Source organism: Chlorocebus sabaeus, chromosome 14 (assembly GCF_047675955.1).
Source record: "Chlorocebus sabaeus isolate Y175 chromosome 14, mChlSab1.0.hap1, whole genome shotgun sequence".
Taxonomy (NCBI): Eukaryota; Metazoa; Chordata; class Mammalia; order Primates; family Cercopithecidae; genus Chlorocebus; species Chlorocebus sabaeus.
The window spans coordinates 25,964,079-25,983,491 of record NC_132917.1 but is presented as its reverse complement, the minus strand read 5'-3'; the positions used below and the strand labels follow the sequence as shown (position 1 = coordinate 25,983,491).

General features: G+C 43.9%; 2 protein-coding genes and 1 long non-coding RNA gene across 23 annotated transcripts in view; 1 reads left to right on the top strand and 2 right to left on the bottom strand.

Moving 5' to 3' along the window:
• The window catches only part of ADGRF3 (adhesion G protein-coupled receptor F3), a 40,021-nt gene extending 38,568 nt beyond the window's left edge, over positions 1-1,453 (top strand). For 16 of the 20 annotated variants that reach the window (XM_007971241.3, XM_038006671.2, XM_073022862.1 and 13 more), the window contains 3 exons: positions 51-113; positions 575-630; positions 1,063-1,453. In XM_007971241.3, the coding sequence (XP_007969432.3) occupies positions 51-113; positions 575-630; positions 1,063-1,084 (141 nt within the window). In that variant the 3' untranslated portion in view covers positions 1,085-1,453. Of the gene's footprint in view, positions 1-50 lie in introns of all 20 variants that reach the window. The other 4 variants (XM_038006661.2, XM_007971231.3, XM_038006663.2 and 1 more) reach the window with 2 other exon arrangements.
• LOC103220635 (uncharacterized) lies at positions 1,422-12,927 on the bottom strand. The gene is made up of 3 exons (XR_492560.3): positions 11,306-12,927; positions 3,768-6,065; positions 1,422-1,621 (listed from the first exon to the last, which is right to left on the bottom strand). It is a non-coding gene; the product is annotated as an uncharacterized lncRNA (long non-coding RNA).
• Positions 12,928-18,555: 5,628 nt separating this feature from the next.
• Positions 18,556-19,413, bottom strand: part of HADHB (hydroxyacyl-CoA dehydrogenase trifunctional multienzyme complex subunit beta) — a 49,578-nt gene continuing 48,720 nt past the window's right edge. For both annotated transcript variants that reach the window (XM_007971246.3, XM_007971247.3), the window contains exon 16: positions 18,556-19,104. In XM_007971246.3, the coding sequence (XP_007969437.1) occupies positions 19,069-19,104 (36 nt within the window). In that variant the 3' untranslated portion in view covers positions 18,556-19,068. The remainder of the gene's footprint in view (positions 19,105-19,413) is intronic.

The following is a 19,413-nucleotide window of genomic DNA, read 5'->3' as shown; positions in this document are numbered from 1 at the left end:
ACAGGCCGGGGCTGTGGCTGGCATAAGTGGAGCATTTACCTCTCCCGCAGGTACAAGAAGCTTTGCGCAAACGCTTCTGCCGTGCCCAAGCCCCCAACTCCACCATCTCCCTGGTGAGTTGCTGGCTTCAGATCCTCAGCTCTCCCTCTGAGAGCATGTCAGAAGGCATTCCACGGCCTTCCTCAGAGGACATGGGCACAGCGAGAAGTTGAGAGAAGACTGGGGTTGTTTTTTAGAATGAGCAGGTTTCAGGTTCCAGCTCCCCACCGGTGAAATGAGCAGCCTGGTCAGAGCAGTCAGGATCAGGGTCCCGGGTTCCTGATTATCACCTGGACTCCTGCTGATTCTCTTGTCTCTGGTTTCTCCATCTAAAAATCTGCCTCCAGTTAGCATTTGAAGGAAAAGTGTGGGATCAGAACTCATGGGAGTTACTATAGCGGAGAGCAAAATTTCTAGGATTCCTGCAGCCCAGGCAGCAGTGCATGTGAGAAAGTAAAACGGATACAACTTCTTCAAGGGAGAGTTGACAATAATAATAATCGCCCTGCAATTGGGCCTTTCCACCCCTTCCTAGTCCACAAATGAAGGCTACATCTTGGAACACAGCAAAGGAGGAAGTGACACTGCCAGGTGAGAACTAGACTTTCTCAGGGGCAGTGTAAGCAGGGTGGATTGAGGATGGTGTGGCAAAGGCCAAACCAACTTTGCCAAACTGCTGGCAAAGTTCTGGAGAGAAGCCTCCTCTTTCTATACTCAGCCCACACCAAAGGGTAGGAAACAGGTTTTTCTAGGGTAGCCATTGCTAGATGGGTGGGGGACGGTGGAAATGTCAAAGAGCAGAAGGCATAGCACCTTCTCTTGCTTTCCAAGAAAGCAAGAAGTTTCACCACCACCAGTCCTTGACTCAGTTTCTCTGAAAATTCCTTTTCACATTATCACACTTATTATCATGAGAATCATGCCTTGAAGGGATTGCCATGGGTGGGCTTGGTATCCAGAGGGGAGGGCAGCCTGCAGAAGTTGGGCACGGTATCCATTCACCACTCCCGAGCTCTTTCACAGGAAGACAGATGCTTCAGAGTGAACCACACACGGACCCATGTTCCTGCAAGGGAGTTGAGGCTGTGTGCTTGAACCCACCAGATGAGCCCTGGCCCAATGCTCTGAACTCTTCCTGCCTCCTAGAGCTCAGCCCTTGAGAAAGTCAGGCTTCTATTTCCCTTAGTCACACTCATTTATCTTACAGCTCACCCCTTCTCATTTCTAAAGTATCCAGCAAGAATAGCAGGAAAAATTAGCTAAAGGCACCTAATGAATAAGGCTGCCTTTGCTCCAGAAATAATCAACAGATATCAAAGTGTGTAATAATTACAAGTGAACTTTCTCAACCAGTTTTTAACTACAACAATACATGTTGTGAATGAATATATTTGATAAAAATGGTTTTAATTGACCTATTCAGCGATTTCTGATGATTTCTTTTGCAATAGTTATGAAGAAAAGATGACTTAATTGACAGGAACTTCTGATCTTCCAAACATTAGAGATGAAGGGCAGGACTTGGTTTGTCTCTTCTCAAGTTTAGGAAAAGATGAAGTTAATTGGTCCCTCTTTCTCTAACCTTTAAAAAAAATAAATATAAAATGTAAGTTTCACAACCGTATCCATGTATAGAAAGAGGTATTGATTGATACGAGCACATTGTAAGAATAGGTTATACAAATTTAAAGTTTAATATAAATTTATATCAATTAATAACATTTAATTTATATTTTAAAATTAATACTAGATATAGAGAAGATAGATTTAACAAAATCTTTTTGAAGAGACCAAGATACCTATCTGGCTGAATTAACTTAGGGAATTTACCAGAGGAAGATACAGGATTCTGAGAAATTTTTAAACTAGATACATGAAAAAAGTGATGAATCAGTCTTTGTTAATTATGCAATTCATGGATTTTTTATAAAATGGGATGGGGGCATTTTCTGTTAAAACAAAAATGGATATGCTATCACGTGCTGTTGAAAACACTTTTCTTACAAACACCATGCTTTCACTTAATGATTAGTGTGAATATTTTAATTGTGTATAAATTGGCCCAAATGTTTCTATAAGTGGATTCATTATCCTTTCAAAGAGAAGCCACCAATACAGCAGGGCCGTCATGCTGTTTCTAAGCCTCACACTCACTCCAGCCCTGTAGGAGGCAGGTGGTGACTAAGACAGGGCAGGCTCTGCCTTGTAGCATAGACACCTCTCAACTCCACTTCTTTTCACTTTCCCTTCATTGATAGTTACAGTTTTCATTTTATAAATTACAAAAATATCTTTTGGTTACAAATCCAAATAATACTCTTTCACTTTAGAAGCAACAGGGTCCCCTTTCTGAGTGCGCTTCTGTAGATATATGTGCTCTAATTTTCTTTCGCAATTGTTTGCACATACTCAATGCATGCTCTGCTGGTAAAAACACACAGAATTACACCGGGCACTGTGGCTCACGCCTGTAATCCCAGCACTTTGGGAGGCCCAGGTGGGCAGATCACATGAGATCGGGAATTCAAGACCAGCCTGGCCAACATGGTGAAACCCTGTCTCCACTAAAAATACAAAAATTCACCAGGTGTGGTGGCATGTTCCTGTAGTCCCAGCCACTCGGGAGGCTGAGGCAAGAGAATTGCTTGAACCAAGGAGACAGAGGTCGCAGTGAGCCAAGATCACGCCATTCTACTCCAGCCTGGGCAACAGAGAGAGACTCTATCCAAAAAAAAAAAAAACAAAACAAAAAAAAAACCCCACAAAAAGGCCACACCACAGAATTGACAGATGGAATGACATTAAGTTCTTGTTTACTTGGCTGTAACCATAAAACAAAACAAAACAAAACAAAAAAAGACAGGACTGTAAAAGAAGGCTTTAGAGACAAAGGTAAGAAAACTGACACTCAGCAGCAATTCCGTTTCTAAAAGGATGGCTTAAAAAAATAAGTGGGCCAGGCACAGTGGCTCACGCCTGTAACCCTAGCACTTCGGGATTCTGAGGTGGAAGGATCACTTGAGCCCAGGAGTTCAAGACGAGCCTGGGTAACATAGGGAGGACCCTATCTCTACAAAAAAAAAAAAAAAAAAATTAAAAATTAACCAGGTGTGGTGGCACATGCCTGTGGTTCCAGGTACTCAGGAGGCTGAGGTGGGAGGATTGCCTGAGCCAAGGAGGTTGAGGCTGCAGTGATCACACCACTGCACTCCAGCCTAGGCAACAGAGTGACACCCTGTCTCCAAAAGAAAAAAAAGAGCGAGAGAAAGAAAAGTGGATGAGTGAATAGATAATGTGCACAAACAGTGTGCATTCCAGTGTGTTTATGTCCTCTAAAAAGAGGCACCTAGAAAAATAAACTAGGATATAGCCATACAAAGGAACACCATGTGGTCATTAAAAATGATGATGTATAGCTACACCTACTGATAGGGAAAAATATTTAGACTATATTGCAGCGGGATAATTAAAGAATCAGAGAGACCGAGGGGCTGAAGAGGAATTATTTCATTATTTAGGTACACAGACCTAGTCGGATTAACATTTAAAGCACTGAGCCTCGAGCAAAGAGTTAAGCTACCTTTTAAGCATTTTGTGGGGTGAGGGGAGATCTGTGCAGGGGGAAGCATATTACAGAAGCGAGAAGCAAAGACAGTTATTTAATTGAGACATGCATTATATTATTTTTTACTTTTTAAGGAACAACATGTTTTATGACTTGAGATTACCTGTTTAGTGACCTTGGAGCTGCACAGCTAGAGAAACAGATTCTCACAATGCCTGGGAAAGGGAGAGATAAGGCTCACTAGTCACAGAAAAACAGGCAGTTAATTTTAAGGGACTCCAGCTCTTTCTCTTCTTCAGCGGGGACTGGGTTTTTTGTGTTTTTTTTTTTTTAACATATAACTGAGATTTTGCTTACACATTCTTTAATTTCTTTTAATTTCTGTTCCAGTTCCCCACTTTGGTACTTTTTATAACACAGGTGTTAACAGAAAGCACCACTATTTGCCACCTCTTTGCGGAGCTGAGCTGTTTCTTCTACTGGCAGCCGCTGATATTTGGTTAATGCCATCAACTGTGTGGCAGTGTGTCAGGTTACTACTGCCTCTACAGTTGACGAATACTCCTAATTACAGGGGTGAAAGGCAAGGGAGGATGAGGCAGATTCCAAGAGAAAACGAAAACCCACCAATGAGGGTTTTGAATCTTTTAAAGGTTGAGAACCATCCTCTAAACAAGGAATCCAGGGATTATCTGGAGCAAGTCTGAACTGGAACATGGGCTAACTTGAGCATTTTAGCTGTGATTTCTACGACAGCTCAGCCATTATTATCTTTCCAGTCTTTTATGTCTACATTTTTTGTGACATTTGTGTCATTTTTGCAATTATGCTTTTTTTAGTTCTTTTTAAATTTTCATTATAAACTGGATACCCTAAGAGTTCCCCTTGCTTTAGAGGCATTAGAAAGAAGGATGGCTTGATTGTTCCTAACACACATGTCCCTGTCTATTTAGCCGATATGCCTGTGCTCCACAGATCCAATATAGGCCAGGGGGTGCTTTCGAAGCATCTGGAGCCTCTAGCTGATGCCAAGAGTGGCTTAAAGTAGAGAACCAAGAGAAAGGGTTTGGATCTGGTAAGCAGGAGTCGTTCTGGGCATTTCTGCATAGAATTGTGTTTTTAGTCTCATCCTAATACTGTTGCCCTAGGCAGGTTGTTTCTCCTACTGCCTCTGTGCAAGCCTTCTTTTTTTTTTTTTTTTTTTGTCAGGCGATACAGTACTTTTTAATTATGGAGGTTTTTAACAACCAAACACTGGCTGAGGCTGTTGGTTCACTGGCAGTGATAGGCGAAGTGAAGTTATCTTGTGGCATTCAGTTTTTGCCTCTCATGGCGACTGGTCCCCTATATTAGTTTCTCCACATACATAGCATGAGGAAATTTCTAAGCTGCCAGCTACGTTTTTAGCTAGTTGAGCAAGTAAGGTTTTGGTTGATGGGAAAGCTCAGGCACTGACTGATCAAAATGCTTATAGAATGACTTATAGACCTGGAATTGTGGGGTTGGACACACCCCCACAATTGAGTCCTTCCAGTCTTTTTGACAATTAGTAGTGGAACTCCAAGGCCTACTCCTTGTCTATCAACTCGTAAGAGTGCTGTCTGTCCTGTAGACCAAAAAGGTAGCTGTGGCTTTAAGATAGTAAAATTTAAAGGATTGCATGTTCTTGTCTTGCAATTTGGTATAATTGACATACTACTTAGCAGAGCAGTCCTTCCTGAATATAAGTGTTGGAGGTGTGCTAGCATAGACCACTGAATGTTACAGTCTGGACATCTGATTTGTGGTTCTCCGTACAGATGTTTAGGGCTGCCCCTGCTAAGCCTCCCTTGTGTTAAACCATTGCAGACTGTTTCTGGTTGTATGTGCAGGTTTCTAACTTGGTTCCTGTACATTTATAGTACGTATGGTACAGTAGAGTTTTAACTATGGTATTCCTTACCCAGGTAGTATGTACACAGTGTGGACATCCTTCTAGAGATTTCTCCCCTTCTAGTATAGGCAGAAATGGTAACAACATCAGTATATGTAATAGAAACATGCTTATACTAGGCATGGGCATGGCAAACCTTCCTCGGGGCACAGACATTTGCAGTATTTGCAATGATAACATAACAACAGAACAATCAGTTTTGACAGAATTATAACTAGGTTTATAAATTGTATCCACATTTACTTATCCGGAGATGGTCCTCTTAGCTTCAGCTGTGCATAGACTAGCCAGCTTCCGGCAGGTGACCAGAGTAGAGCTTGCAGGATCCTCAAGCCTCAGCCATGCGTAGACTGACCATCCTCCAGCGTGGTCAGAGCAGGGCAGTTGTCCTTCTTATAGGTGGTTGGGTTTCCCCGTAGGACTATTCGGGTGGGGCGATCTGGGTCTTGTTGGTTAATCCACTGGTTATCATCGGAGTCACTGCTGCCGCTGGTTTCAGCTGGCTATAGTGAATCCAAGGTGTGACACCTGCAAGTTTAACAGCAGTGGAAGTAGACATGATTACAATATGAGGCCTATCCTATATAGGTCCTAGATTGGTTGGATTCCATTCTTTTAGCTTAAACAAAATCTTTAGGTTTGAAAGAGTGTATTGGGTCTGTTAGACTTATAGGCATTTTTCTATACCTAGCCACGCATTTTTACATGGCCATACTTGAAGTCTGCATTTGCCTTCTTAAAGTTAGTTCTTCTAGTTTACAGAGATTACCTTTAATCTGTCTTATGATGGGGGATGGGGTGGCCGACTGAAAAAAATCTCATAGGGCGACAACCCAGTTTGTTTGGTGGAGGTGCACCTGACTCGGAGGGGGACCATGGGCAAGACCTGATCCTGCCTTTGATGAGTTTTTTTACACAATTTCTTCAGTAGCTGTTTGAGTGTCTGGTTCATGCATTCCACCTTCCCTGAACTCTGTGGTCAGTAGGCTCTGTGCAGTTTCCATTTGATCTTTAAAAGTTGAGTTAGGTGTTGTACAACTTCTGCCACAAATGCAGGACCATTGTCTGATCCTAGGGTTAGAGGCGACCCAAACCTTGCTATGATGTCTTTCAGGAGCAGCTCTGTCACTGCTCATGCCTTTTCAGTTCTGGTGGGGAAGGCCTCAACCCACCCTGAGTAGGTGCAAACACACACTAGCATATACCGGTAACCTCCTGCTTGAGGCAACTCAGTAAAGTCTATACGCAGGTTTTCACAAGGCACAGCTCCTACTTCCTGAATTCCTAGAGGTCGAGTCGGTCCTTGTTTTGGATTGTTCTGGGCACAGGATAAACATTGTTCACAAACAGCACGGGTGATGGCAGAGAGCTGTGGCACATAGAGATGCCAACCTATCAAAGTCTCTAGGGCCATCCTTCCAATGTGTGTTCCTTGATGGATCTGCTTCACAAACCTTGGGGCTACGGTCTCTGGGATGGCAAGCCTCCTGTCAGAGAACAGCCACCATCCACCTTTAATATATTTTTTTTGTTTCCTGACCAAACCAAGCTTCTTCACTTGAAGAGTAATTGGGTACCTCTGGTAAAGGGGGCTCTATAAGGAGAGGCATTGCTAGAGTTCTTTCCTCAGGTAAAGCCTTGTCATTGCTGCCCACTGAGCCTCTGGGTCTGCCTTTCTGTTGCCCTGTGCCTCATAGCTTCTTTCGATTTGGTGTCCTTTGCAATGAATGACAGCCACCTTCTCTGGAACCTATATGGCTTCTAATAATTGCAAAATTTCCTCTCTCTTTTTTAAATTTTTTTTTTCCTTTAGTACTCAAAAGTCTTCTCTCTTTGTATACTGCCCCATGGGCATACAGGGTTGCAAAAGCAACACCTTGAATCAGTATATATGTTTACTTTCTTCCCCTTGGACAATAACAGTGATCTGGTTAATGCTATTAATTCAGCCCTCTAAGCAGAAGTCCCAGAAGGTAAGGCTTGAGCCTCGACTACCGAGTGTTGGATCACTACCACATACCCCGCATATCGCACCCCATCTATTATGAAACTGCTACCATCAGTGAAGTATTTAACATCTGGGCTCTCCAAGGGGGTATCTCTGAGATCTTCCCACTCAAGAACACTTCGTCCACTGAATTTATGCAACAGTGGGGAAGGTCCTGCCAGCAGTGAGGCAACCTACCATCCTTCCAGTCAGGTTCCTCCACAGGCAGCAGGGTAGCTGGGTTCAAGGTATTTACAGTCTCCAGTGTTATCTGGGGATTTTTACACAGAAGCCCTTGATAGTTTAGCATTCTAGAGTTGGACAGCCAATGATGTCCTCTTTGCTCCGTTAAGGTGACTACAGCATGTGGCACCGGAACTATTAACTTCTGACCTAGGGCTAGCTCGTTGGCATCTTTTATAAGGATTGCAGTAGCTGCCAATGCCCTGAGGCAGTGGGGCCAACCTAAGGCCACCAAGTCCAGTCTTTTGGATAAGTATGTTACCGGCTGATGCCAAGAGCCCAACAACTGAGTTAAGACTCCGACTGCCATTCCCTTTCATGTATCCACATGCAAAAAGAAGGGCTTTTTTATATCTGGCAACCTTAGCGCCGGGGCTTGGATGAAAGCTTCCTTCATATCTTTGAAGGCCTTTTTCTGTTCCTTTTCCCATAGGAGGGGCTCTCTTTCTTTTCCTTTGGTAGCCTCATGTAAGGGCCTTGCTATAAGGGAGAAGTTTGGAATCCAGATTCGGCAGAATCCCGCCGCACCTAGAAATTCCCTGACCTGCTGCCTTGTAACTGGGGTGGGCAATGAACATGCAGCCTCCTTGCGTGCACTTCCAAGCCTGCCCTGGCCTTGGGATACCATGAATCTTAGATATCCAACCTCCTGAAAACAGACTTTTGCCTTGTCCTTGGACACTTTGTAAACTGGCCGGTATTCACCATTTGGCTTGTGCACAGGCAGCTGAGGAGTATTCCAGGAGGACTTGCATTTCACTACAATCCTATGTTCATAGAGCCGATTTAAATGTTTTGTTATACCATCAATTGCCTCTCTGGGTAGTGGGTATTGACAGACTCGTACCGGGGAACATAAGGGTTAAGCTCTATTACCACCGGGGGTCTGTTTGCAGCAAGTCCAGGGGGCTTGTCCTCAGCCCCTACACCTGGTACCTTGAAAAGCATTCCCCACATATTGTGTAGGTCCGGCTCCAGTAGCCTTCTGGCACACGGTTTATAGAACCACCATTTCTCAGTTCTTTAGACAGTCAGAGTCAAAACCATTGCATTAGACTTTCTAAACTATAATAGCATATTCTCTTTACATGTAAAGGAAATTTGTGCCTGCAGTTTCTGGAGTAAGTCTCTTTTCAACAAGGGCACTGGACAATTTGGCATATATAGAAACTCATGCTGCACTTTTTGTCCCCCAATAACACATCTCCTGGATTTGCAAAATGACCTCTTTGGCCCCAGTAGCCCCTACAATAGTAGCACAGTTCTTTGTGGGGGGACTAATTGGTGAGTTACCACAGAGAAATCAGCACCAGTATCGACCAAAAAATCCATTAATCGGCGGCCTACTTCCATAGAGACTATAGGCTCCCCAGGACCTAAAAGGATGGAGCCTGGTCTGTCTCAGTTCTCTAAATTCTCAGCCACCCCTAAGCCGCTCAGATCAGGATCTGCCTTTGAAGCACCACAACTAGCAACCGAACGCTGAACTCAGGTGTTAGACCATTGACCATTTTCCTTATTCTTTTGACATTTATCCTTCTAGTGTCCTTTCGTTTTGCACTGTGCACATTAATCTCTCTCTAGCCTCTGCCAGCTTTCAAACTCCTGTCCAGCTTAGCCTTTTCCACAACTGTGTTCACGCCCGCATCCATGCCTCCCTGCAAAGCCAGCTTCTCTTCCTGTAAGGGCTGCTGCTAGTAAATTAGCCTTTCTTAAGCATCCGATCAGCTTTCTTTTTTGCCTCTTGATCTCAGTTAATGTACACCTTGGTAGCCACCTTAATAAGCTGAGTAGCATTCATGCCTACGGAGCTTCTAACTTCTGCAATTTATGCCTGATAGCTCCTCGGGCCTGTCTGGCAAATGCTGTATCCACTATGCGCTGATTTTCGGCAGCTTTAGGGTTAAACGGAGTGTACACCCAAAATGCCTCACAAAGTCTTTTTTAAAACTGGTTGGTGCTTTTATCTGCACCCTGGAGCACCTCTGAGATTTTTTTTATATTGGTTGCCTTTTTCTTTTACCATCCTTTAGCCTTTGGCAGAAGTGCTTCTCGGCACTTTTGTAGGGGTTGAAGCTGGACTGCATCATCTGGGTCCTAGTGGTTTGTCCTCTTAAGAGGCATAAGCATAACTTGGGCACGATCAGACCTGAGACGGCCTGCCTGACTTTTCTAGCCTTTCACTTTAACTTCCCAGAGCTCTAACTTTTTCTTCTCGGGTGAGACCAGGAGGCTGTATTTCTTTGAACTTAACTCCTTAGGGGCAGTTAGCCTTGGTAAAGCGGGGCGTAGATTGGAATGTAGGGAGGAGGGGTCTTTATTCCCTCCTGTGGTTCTTGCAAAACCAGTTTTCTCTTTCCTGAGACTTTTCTTTTGTCTCTATAGTTGCTGGCACAGCTGATTTTTACTTTCACTTTTGGCTTTTCCTTTTCACTTTTTACTTTTGGAGTTACAAGGCTCTGTGACTTTCCCTTTAACTCTGTAACTGCCAGCGCAGCCGGTTTCTCTCAGCGTGAGCTGCGAGCGTTCCACAATAAACTGCTAGGCAGGGCTGCATTCATTTAGCCATGAATCAATATAAAGACTAAGTCTGAATACCTGGCTGTCCTCCAACCCTAGTCATCACCATAAAACACATGGCCAATTTATCTATAGTGCCGTCAGCCAGCCATCCAACACTAAAAGAGGGCTATTCTAATTCACAGTATGTCCTTAACTTTTGAGCATCCAATTTCATCCCATAATCACCTCTAAATCCTTTTTAAAATTTTTTTTATCATGCACTCCAAAGGAGTTGGTTTTGATGCTTTTCCTCCCATTTCCTCCCTTGTGGCGCACTTTCACTCTCACTTTTACTCTCGGGTCCACCAGACTGGGTCCTATTACGGGAGTTTTGGATGCTGCTTAGCCAGGAACGTGCCTTCCCCTCTCACAGCCTGCCACAGCCGTGAAGCTGGTCTTATCAGCTGTATACAACGTCCTAGGTCTGGTTTCCCCTGTGCTTGCCTCGGAGCACACAGCCCGTGTTAAGGGATCTGTGGCTCCCCATGTCACTCCCTGTGCTGGCCTCTCCCAAGACCATCTCTTTCACACACTTTCACATACCTCCCCTGCCCCAGGACTCCTCATCGGACAAAAAGGGTATCTCCCATGTGCCAGGTGAGCCTAGTTAGGCTCCCACATTCACACACATACACACACCACTCCTACCCCAGGACTCCTCATTGGATGAAACGAGCCTCTTTCGTGTCCCAGGTAGGTTCACATGCACCTACACGTTCCCAGTTCACATGCACCCACACACTCCCAGTTGGGGTGGCAAACCTCTCTTGCCACCCTGCCAGCAAGCTCTTCCTTGCTGCACTTGCCGCTCTATCGGCCTATTTTCTCCTTTCCACCTTAATAGTGGGGACATGAGTTTCATCCAAATTGGCAGGCCATTGCTGCCACCCCCAGTCACTCTGGGTGCCCGAGAGGTGATCAAGCTCCCCTTTGTCCCTATGGGACCAGTTTCCTGACTTGGGCCTTTTCTCCTTACCGCGTTTCCTGAAGTGCTGGTATCATCCTGCAGCCCCATCTCCGGTTCCGTTGTGCTGCTGGGCAGGGCACCAGGTCGCAGGGAGAGCTGGTCTCCATCCGGGTGAAGCACTCCCATGGCGCACCTTGAATGCCGGATCTCCCCCTGGTTCCGGGGCTCTGTCCTGCAGGCAAAGGAGACAGTATATCTGTCGTCTCCAATCCCCGTATGGGCCACCAGAAATGCAGCAGGATAATTAAAGAATCAGAGAGACCGAGGGGTTGAGGAGGAATTATTTCATTATTTAGGTGCACCAACCCAGTCGGATTAACATTTAAAGGACTGAGCCTTGAACAAAGAGTTAAGCTACCTTTCAAGCGTTTCGTGGGGCGAGGGGAGATCTGTGCACAGGGAAGCATACTATAGAAGCGAGAAAAAAGACAGTTAATTGAGGCATGCATTATATCATTTTTTACTTTTTAAGGAACAATGTGTTTTATGACTTGAGATGATCTGTCTAGTGACCTTGCAGCTGCACAGCTAGAGAAACAGTCTTCACAATGCCTGGGAAAGGGAGAGCTAAGGCTCACTAGCCACAGAAAAACAGGCAGTTAATTTTAAAGTACTCTAGTTCTTTCTCTTCTTCAGGGGGGATTGGGGTTTTTTTACATATAACTGAGTTTTTGCTTACACATTCTTTAATTTCTTTTAATTTCTGTTCCAGTATAGCTAAGTAAAACAGCAGCATTCCAGAACATCATTATACTACACAATTTTAGTCCATATGTAACCGAACGCAGGTGTGGATGCTTGCCGCTTGCAGAGTCCAATTAACAAGAGCAAGGTCTGGTAGAAAGAAAGTGATTTCATTATCCAAAGCTAGTAAAGGGACTGGGCGCGGTGGCTCACGCCTGTAATCCCAGCACTTCGGTGGGCTGAGGTAGGCCTCAGCATCCAGAATAGTGCCTGACACATAAAAGGCACTCAACGGAATGAATACATGAATAAACTATATAGAGTATAGAAAGAACATGCAATTACTTAGAATCAGATACCATAGAAGCAAACATTTGGGGAATAGGGGACAAACCTTTTGAAGTTTGAATGAAAGATGAGGACAAATAAAAGGCTCTACTGCCAAATGAGTAGCTGGTGGAGCAGAGGCTCTAATTACAGTTAGAGCCTGGTTTAACTGTGGTATATCCACACAAGGGAATACCATGGAGCCTTAAAAAGGAAGGTAATCCTGTGACAGGTTTAACTGTGGTATATCCACACAAAGGAATACCATGGAGCCTTAAAAAGGAAGGTAATCCTGTGACAGGTTTAACTGTGGTATATACACACAAGGGAATACTATGGAGTCTTAAAAAGGAAGGTAATCCTGTGACATGCTACATGAGTGGACTTTGAGGACCTTATGCTGAGTGAAATAAGCCAGTCACAAAAGGACAAATTGTGTGGAGGCTGGTCTCAAACCCCTGGGCTCAAGCCATCCTCCTGTTTCAGTCTCCCAAAGTGTTGGGATTACAGGCATGAACCAGTGCAACCATTTTCAAATGTACAGTTTAGTAAGATACATTCACATTATTGTTCAACCAATCTCGAGAAGACTTTTCATCTTTGAAAACGAAAATTGTATCCATGAAACAACTCCTCCCCAAATCCCCGGCCCCAAGCCCCTGGCAGCCATCATTCTACTTTCTGTCTCTATGAGCGTGACTACTCTAGGTCCCTCATGTCAGTGGAATCCTACAGAATTTGTCCTTTTGTGATGGGTCCTCAAGGTCCACCTGTGTGGTAGCATGTTACAGGATTGCTTTCCCTTTTAGGGCTGCATAGTATTCCTTTGTACGTATATACAAATTTATCTGTATTTTGTTTATCCATTTACCCATCAATGGACATTTGAGTTGCTTCCACCTTCTGGCTATTGTGATTAATGCTGCTATGAACATGAATATACAAATATTTCTCCAAGCCCCTGCCTTTTTTTTTTTTTTTTTTTTTTTGAGATAGAGTCTTGCTCTGTTGCTAGGCAGGAGTGCAGTGGCTTGATCTTGGCTCACTGCAACCTCTGCCTCCCAGGTTCAAGCGATTCTCCTGCCTCAGCCTCCCAAGTAGCTAGGACTACAGATGTGCGCCACCATGCCCAGCTAAGTTTTGTATTTTAGTAGAGATGGGGTTTCACCATGTTGGCCAGGATGGTCTTGATCTCTTGACCTCGTGATCCGCCCACCTCGGCCTCCCAAAGTGCTGGGATTACAGACATAAGCCACGGCGCCCAGCCCCACTGCTTTCAGTTCTTTTGGGTATATGCCCAGAAGTGGAATTGCTGGCTCATAGGGTAATTCTATGTTTAATTTTTCAGGAACTGCCATGCTGTTTTCTATAGCAGCTGCACCATTTTACATCTCTACAAACAGCACAAAAGAATTTCCATTTCCCCACATCCTCACCAACCCTTGCTATTTTCTGTTCTTTTGATAGTAACCATACTAATGGATTAATGGATGTGAAGTAGTATCTCATTGTGGTTTTGATTTGCGTCTCCCTAATGATTAGTAATGTTGAACTCTTTTCCTGTGCTTATTGGCCATCTTCTTTGGAGATGAAGATATTCAAATTATTTGCCTTTTTTTTTTTTTTTTTTTTTTTTGAGACAGAGTCTTGCTCTGTCCACCAGGCTGGAGTGCAGTGGTGTGATCTTGGCTCACTGCAAGCTCCGCCTCCTGGGTTCACACCATTCTCCTGCCTCAGCCTCCCAAGTAGCTGGGACTACAGGTGCCCGCCACCATGCCCAGCTAATTTTTAAATATTTTTTGTAGATATAGGGTTTCACCATGTTAGCCTGGATGATCTCAATCTCCTGACCTCGTGATCCACCTGCCTCAGCCTCCCAAAGTACTGGGATTACAGGTGTGAGCCACCATGCCCGGCCTATTTGCCCATTTTTAAATGGGGGTTTTCTGGGTGTGAATTTTAGTTCTTTATATATTCTGAATATTAACCCATTGTCAGATATATGATTTGCAAATATTTTCTGCCATTCCATAGGCTACCTTTTTACTGTTAATTGTGCCCTTTGATGCAGTTTTTAATTTTGATGAAATCCAGTTTAATCTATTTTTTCCTTTGTTGCCTATGCTCTTGGTGCCATATCCAAGGAATCGTTGCCAAATCTAATGTCATGTATTTTCCCCCATGTTTTAAGTGTTTATAAAACTATAAGTTTTAGCTTTTATCTTTCTTTAGGTCTTTCATCCGTTTGAGTTCATTTTTGTATAGGGTGTAAGGTAAGGGTCCAACTTCATTATTTTGCATGTGGATATCCAGTTTCCCCAACACCATTTGCTGAGAAGACTGTCCTTTCCCCAGTGAATGGTCTTGGCACTGTTTTTGGCACTGTTGTCAAAAAGCATCTGATGGCCGGGTGCGGTGGCTCAAGCCTGTAATCCCAGCACTTTGGGAGGCCAAGACGGGCGGATCACGAGGTCAGGAGATCAAGACCATCCTGGCTAACCCGGTGAAACCCCGTCTCTACTAAAAAATACAAAAATCTAGCCGGGCGAGGTGGCGGGCGCCTGTAGTCCCAGCTACTCGGGAGTCTCGAGGCAGGAGAATGGCATGAACCCGGGAGGTGGAGCTTGCAGTGAGCTGAGATCCAGCCACTGCACTCCAGCCTGGGCGACAGAGCGAAACTCCGCCTCAAAAAAAAAAAAAAAAAAAAAAAAAAAAAAAAGCATCTGATGGCCGAGTGCAGTGGCTCACACCTGTAATCCCAGCACTTTGGGAGACAGAGGCGGGTGGATCCCTTGAGGCCAGGAGTTCAAGACCATGTTGGCCTGGCCACATGGTGAAACCCTGTCTCTACTAAAAATACAAAAAAATTTAGCCAGGCATGGTGATGCACGCCTGTAGTCCCAGCTACTCGGGAGGCTGAGGCAGTAGAATTGCTTGAACCTGGGAGGCAGAGGTTGCAGTGAGCCGAGATCGCTCCACTGCACTCCAGCCTGGGTGACAGAGCAAGACTGTGTCCCAACTCCCACCCCACCCCAAAACAAAACAAAAAAAAAGCATTTGACTATATATGTGAGGATTTATTTCTAGCCTTAAAACAAACAAATCATTAACTCCAGACTTTATTCAGATTTCACCAGTTTTTCCATGAATGTCCTTTTTCTGTTTCAGAATCCAGTCCAGGATATTACATCACATTTAGTTGTCATGTCTCCTTAGCCTCCACTGATCTACGACAAATTCTCAGCATTTTCTTTTTATGACCTTGATAGTTTCGAGTATTGGTCAAGCATTTCATAGACTGTCCCTCAGTTTGGGTTTGCCTGTTTTCTCATGATTCGACTGGATTATGGATATTTGGAAAGAATACGACAGAGGTGAAGTGTACCTTGATTACATCTTAGGAGGCATGTGCATCCACATGGCAGCACTGATGATGTTAACCTTGATCGCCTGGTTAAGCTGCAGTTTGCCGTTTCTCCACTGTAAGGCTGCCTTTTTCCCTTTCCATACAGTATTTACTGGAGTTGAGTCACTAAGTCCAGCCCACACTCAAAGGGGATGGGTATGCTCCACCTCCTGGAGTCCGGAGTATCTATGAGTATTATTTGGAATTCTTCAGTAAGGAAGATGTGTCTCTTTTCCCTTCCCTTAGCTGTTTTAGAGACTATTTTTACCTCGTCTGTAGGCATCCTACTTAGTTTTGCTTGTTTTTGAAACTTTCCTGTCAATGATCATGAGTTATTTACAATATTTTGCTATTAAGAGCAATGCAGCTGTGAGCAGGCTTGTCCATATTTCCTGGACTAATGTGCACGTTCTCTTAGGGAGTACGCCTAAGAGCGGAAATGATGGGTCACAGACCTTGTGTCTTGTATTCAGACGTACAAGAAAATGCCAGACTGGTTTTTGTTTGTTTGTTTTTTGAGACAGAGTCTCACTCTGTCGCCCAGGCTGGAGTGCAGTGGCGTGATCTCGGCTCACTGCAAGCTCCGCCTCCTGGGTTCCATTCTCCTGCCTCAGACTTCCGAGTAGCTGGGACTACAGGCGCCCGCCACCATGCCCAGCTAATTTTTTTTTTTTTTTTTTTTTTTTTTTTTAGTAGAGACAGGGTTTCACAGTGTTAGCCAGGATGGTCTCGATCTCCTGACCTCATGATCTGCCTGCCCTGAGCTCCCAGAGTCCTGGGATTACAGGTGTGGGCCACCGCGCCCGGCCCAATTGCCAGACTGTTTTTCAAAGTGGTTTTGCCAATTTGCATTCTCACTAGCAGCATATAAAGTTCTAATTGGTCCACATCCAAGACCAACAGTGGTATTCTCAGTCTTGTTAATTTTTGCCAGTCTGGTAGGTGTATCTCATTATGATCTTAATTTGTTTTTCCTCATTACTATTGTGCATCTTGTTATTTACCATTTGCATATCATTTTCTAAGAATTGTGTGTTAAGATCTTTTGCCTTTTTTTTTTTTGAGATGGAGTCTCGCTCTTCGCCAAGAGCTGGAGTGCAGTGGTGCAATCTCGGCTCACTGTTAACCTCTGCCTCCTGGGTTCAAGCGATTCTCCTGCCTCAGCCTCCTGAGTAGCTGGGATTACAGGCACACGCCACCATGCCCGGCTATTTTTTGTATTTTTAGTAGAGACGGGGTTTCACCATGTTGGTCAGGCTGGTCTCGCACTCCTGACCTCATGATCTGCCTGCCTCAGCCTCCCAAAGTGCTGGGATTACAGGCGTGAGCCACCGCGCCTGGCCAAGTGGTCTTTACTCTTATTGATGTGTAGGAATTATTTATATATCCTGGATTCTTTTAAAGCTGTATCTACCATATTTGTTCCACTTTTAGCTTGTTTATCCACCACTCTGTATCATCACATGAAGAACAAAAGTTCTTATTTCAACACAGGGAAATTTATAGATCCTTCATAATTAGTATTTTCTTTTTTTTTTTTTTTTTTTGAGACGGAGTCTCGCTCTGCCGCCCAGGCTGGAGTGCAGTGGCGGGATCTCAGCTCACTGCAAGCTCCGCCTCCCGGGTTCACGCCATTCTCCTGCCTCAGCCTCCCGAGTAGTTGGGACTACAGGCGCCCGCCACCGCGCCCGGCTAGTTTTTTGTATTTTTTAGTAGAGACGGGGTTTCACCGTGTTAGCCAGGATGGTCTCGATCTCCTGACCTCGTGATCCGCCCGTCTCGGCCTCCCAAAGTGCTGGGATTACAGGCTTGAGCCACTGCGCCCGGCCGTATAATTAGTATTTTCAATGTCTTCTTCAAGAAATCCCTCTCTCCCTTCAACCTAAGGTCACAGGGTTTTTTTTTTTTCTAAATTTGAAGGTTTTTATATTTCATATTTATTTATACCTGATTTTTGTGATATATATGTAAATATAATGGTTTTCAGTATTAAAAACTCACATTATAATTACCAAGGAAACCATGGGGAAATGATGCTGAGACTCTCAAATATCCTTTCAAGAGGTTAGGACTAGGTCTCCTGCCCAATCTGTCCCTGAACTATAGGGTGATTTTGATTCCCAGTAACTTGCATAGACCTAAGCAACAGTCACACAAATGTCCATAAAAAGAAGCCAGTGTTTCTTTAAACACTAGCATCCATGTTATTTAATACAGGGTAGCTGTCAAAAATCTGAGAGGATTTAGAGTAGTTGATTAAAATAAAAAACTTCTTTACACTTTACTTAAATCCTGGCTAACAGAAGCATGTCCAAAAAGTGAAATAAATGTTCTGCAGTTTAGCAGTGGGGAAAACAAAAGGTGCTATTCTAAAACAGCCTGGACTGTCAGGCTGGATGCAGTGACTTACACCTGTAATCCCAGCACTTTGGGAGGCCGAGGCAGATGTATCACCTGAAGTCAGGAGTTCGAGACCAGCCTGGCCAACATGGCGAAACACCATCTCTACTAAAAATACAAAAATTAGCCAAGTGTGGTGGCGGGTGCCTGTAGTCCCAGCTACTCGGGAGGCTGAAGCAGAAGAATTGCTTGAACTGGGGAGGCGGAGCTTGCAGTGAGCCGAGATTGCACCACTGCACTCCAGCCTGGGGGACAGAGGAAGACTCTGTCTCAAAAAATAAATAAAATAAGATAAATAAATAAACAGGATTGTCTTTATGTTCCCAGCAGTCTCACCATTGACCAAAATAGTTAGAAGTTATAAATGAGTAATTAAAGGCAAAATCTGGTCCTAAGCCAAGAGAACCACCCTCCCCTGACCAATAAAAAATGAGGTAAACAGTTCTCCAATATTTCTCCACTTTATTAAGTTGACCACCATATTTATGTATCTAAACATTTTTTATAAGTTTTCAGTGGTGTTTAGATTCTGAATTATTTTTCCACAATTAGGCACATTGGTTTGTATTTTATAGAGAACACTTATCTTTAGGACACAAATAAGAACAAGTATAATTTGCAAATATTACAAAGATGACTTCCAAATCTCAGCTGACCTCTTTCCCAACTGCAAACACTCATTTAGTCTTTAGTGACAACAGAGACCAAAAACAACCCCCCACATATCTGTGTGTGAGATTCTGGTGGCTTAGAAATCCCTGAAAGAGCAGTAAACTGATTATTGAAAAGCTCAGAACACTGGCAAGGCTTAAGTGCAAAGTATTTAACAGAAGGCCACAAGAATTGTTTTCCTAAGAGGAGCTAGGAACTATAAATGTCATTTAGTAATGCATTGAAATGGCATTGCCTAGTGTGAGTGTTGCACAGAAACTTCAGGTCACTTCTTCTGGATCTATTATTTTGGATAAGCTTCCACTATCATAGCATGGCCCTGTAAAGAAAACAAAGTCCAATTAGAGCAATGAATGGTGATGAATCCAGTTAGTACAGAGACAGCAGAGAACAATGAGAAAAGTACAGGCTTTGCAGTTAGATCCTGGCTCTGCCGTTCAATCACTGTGTGATCCTGGGAAACTTTGTAGTCAATCTAAACTGGAATTTCTTTTACAAAATGGGGCTCATAGTGTCTATCTCATAGAGTTTTTGTGGACATTACATAACATACAGTATAGTTGTGTATGTGTGTGTATATATACACAAACATATATATTTATATACATTCATATATACATGTATACAT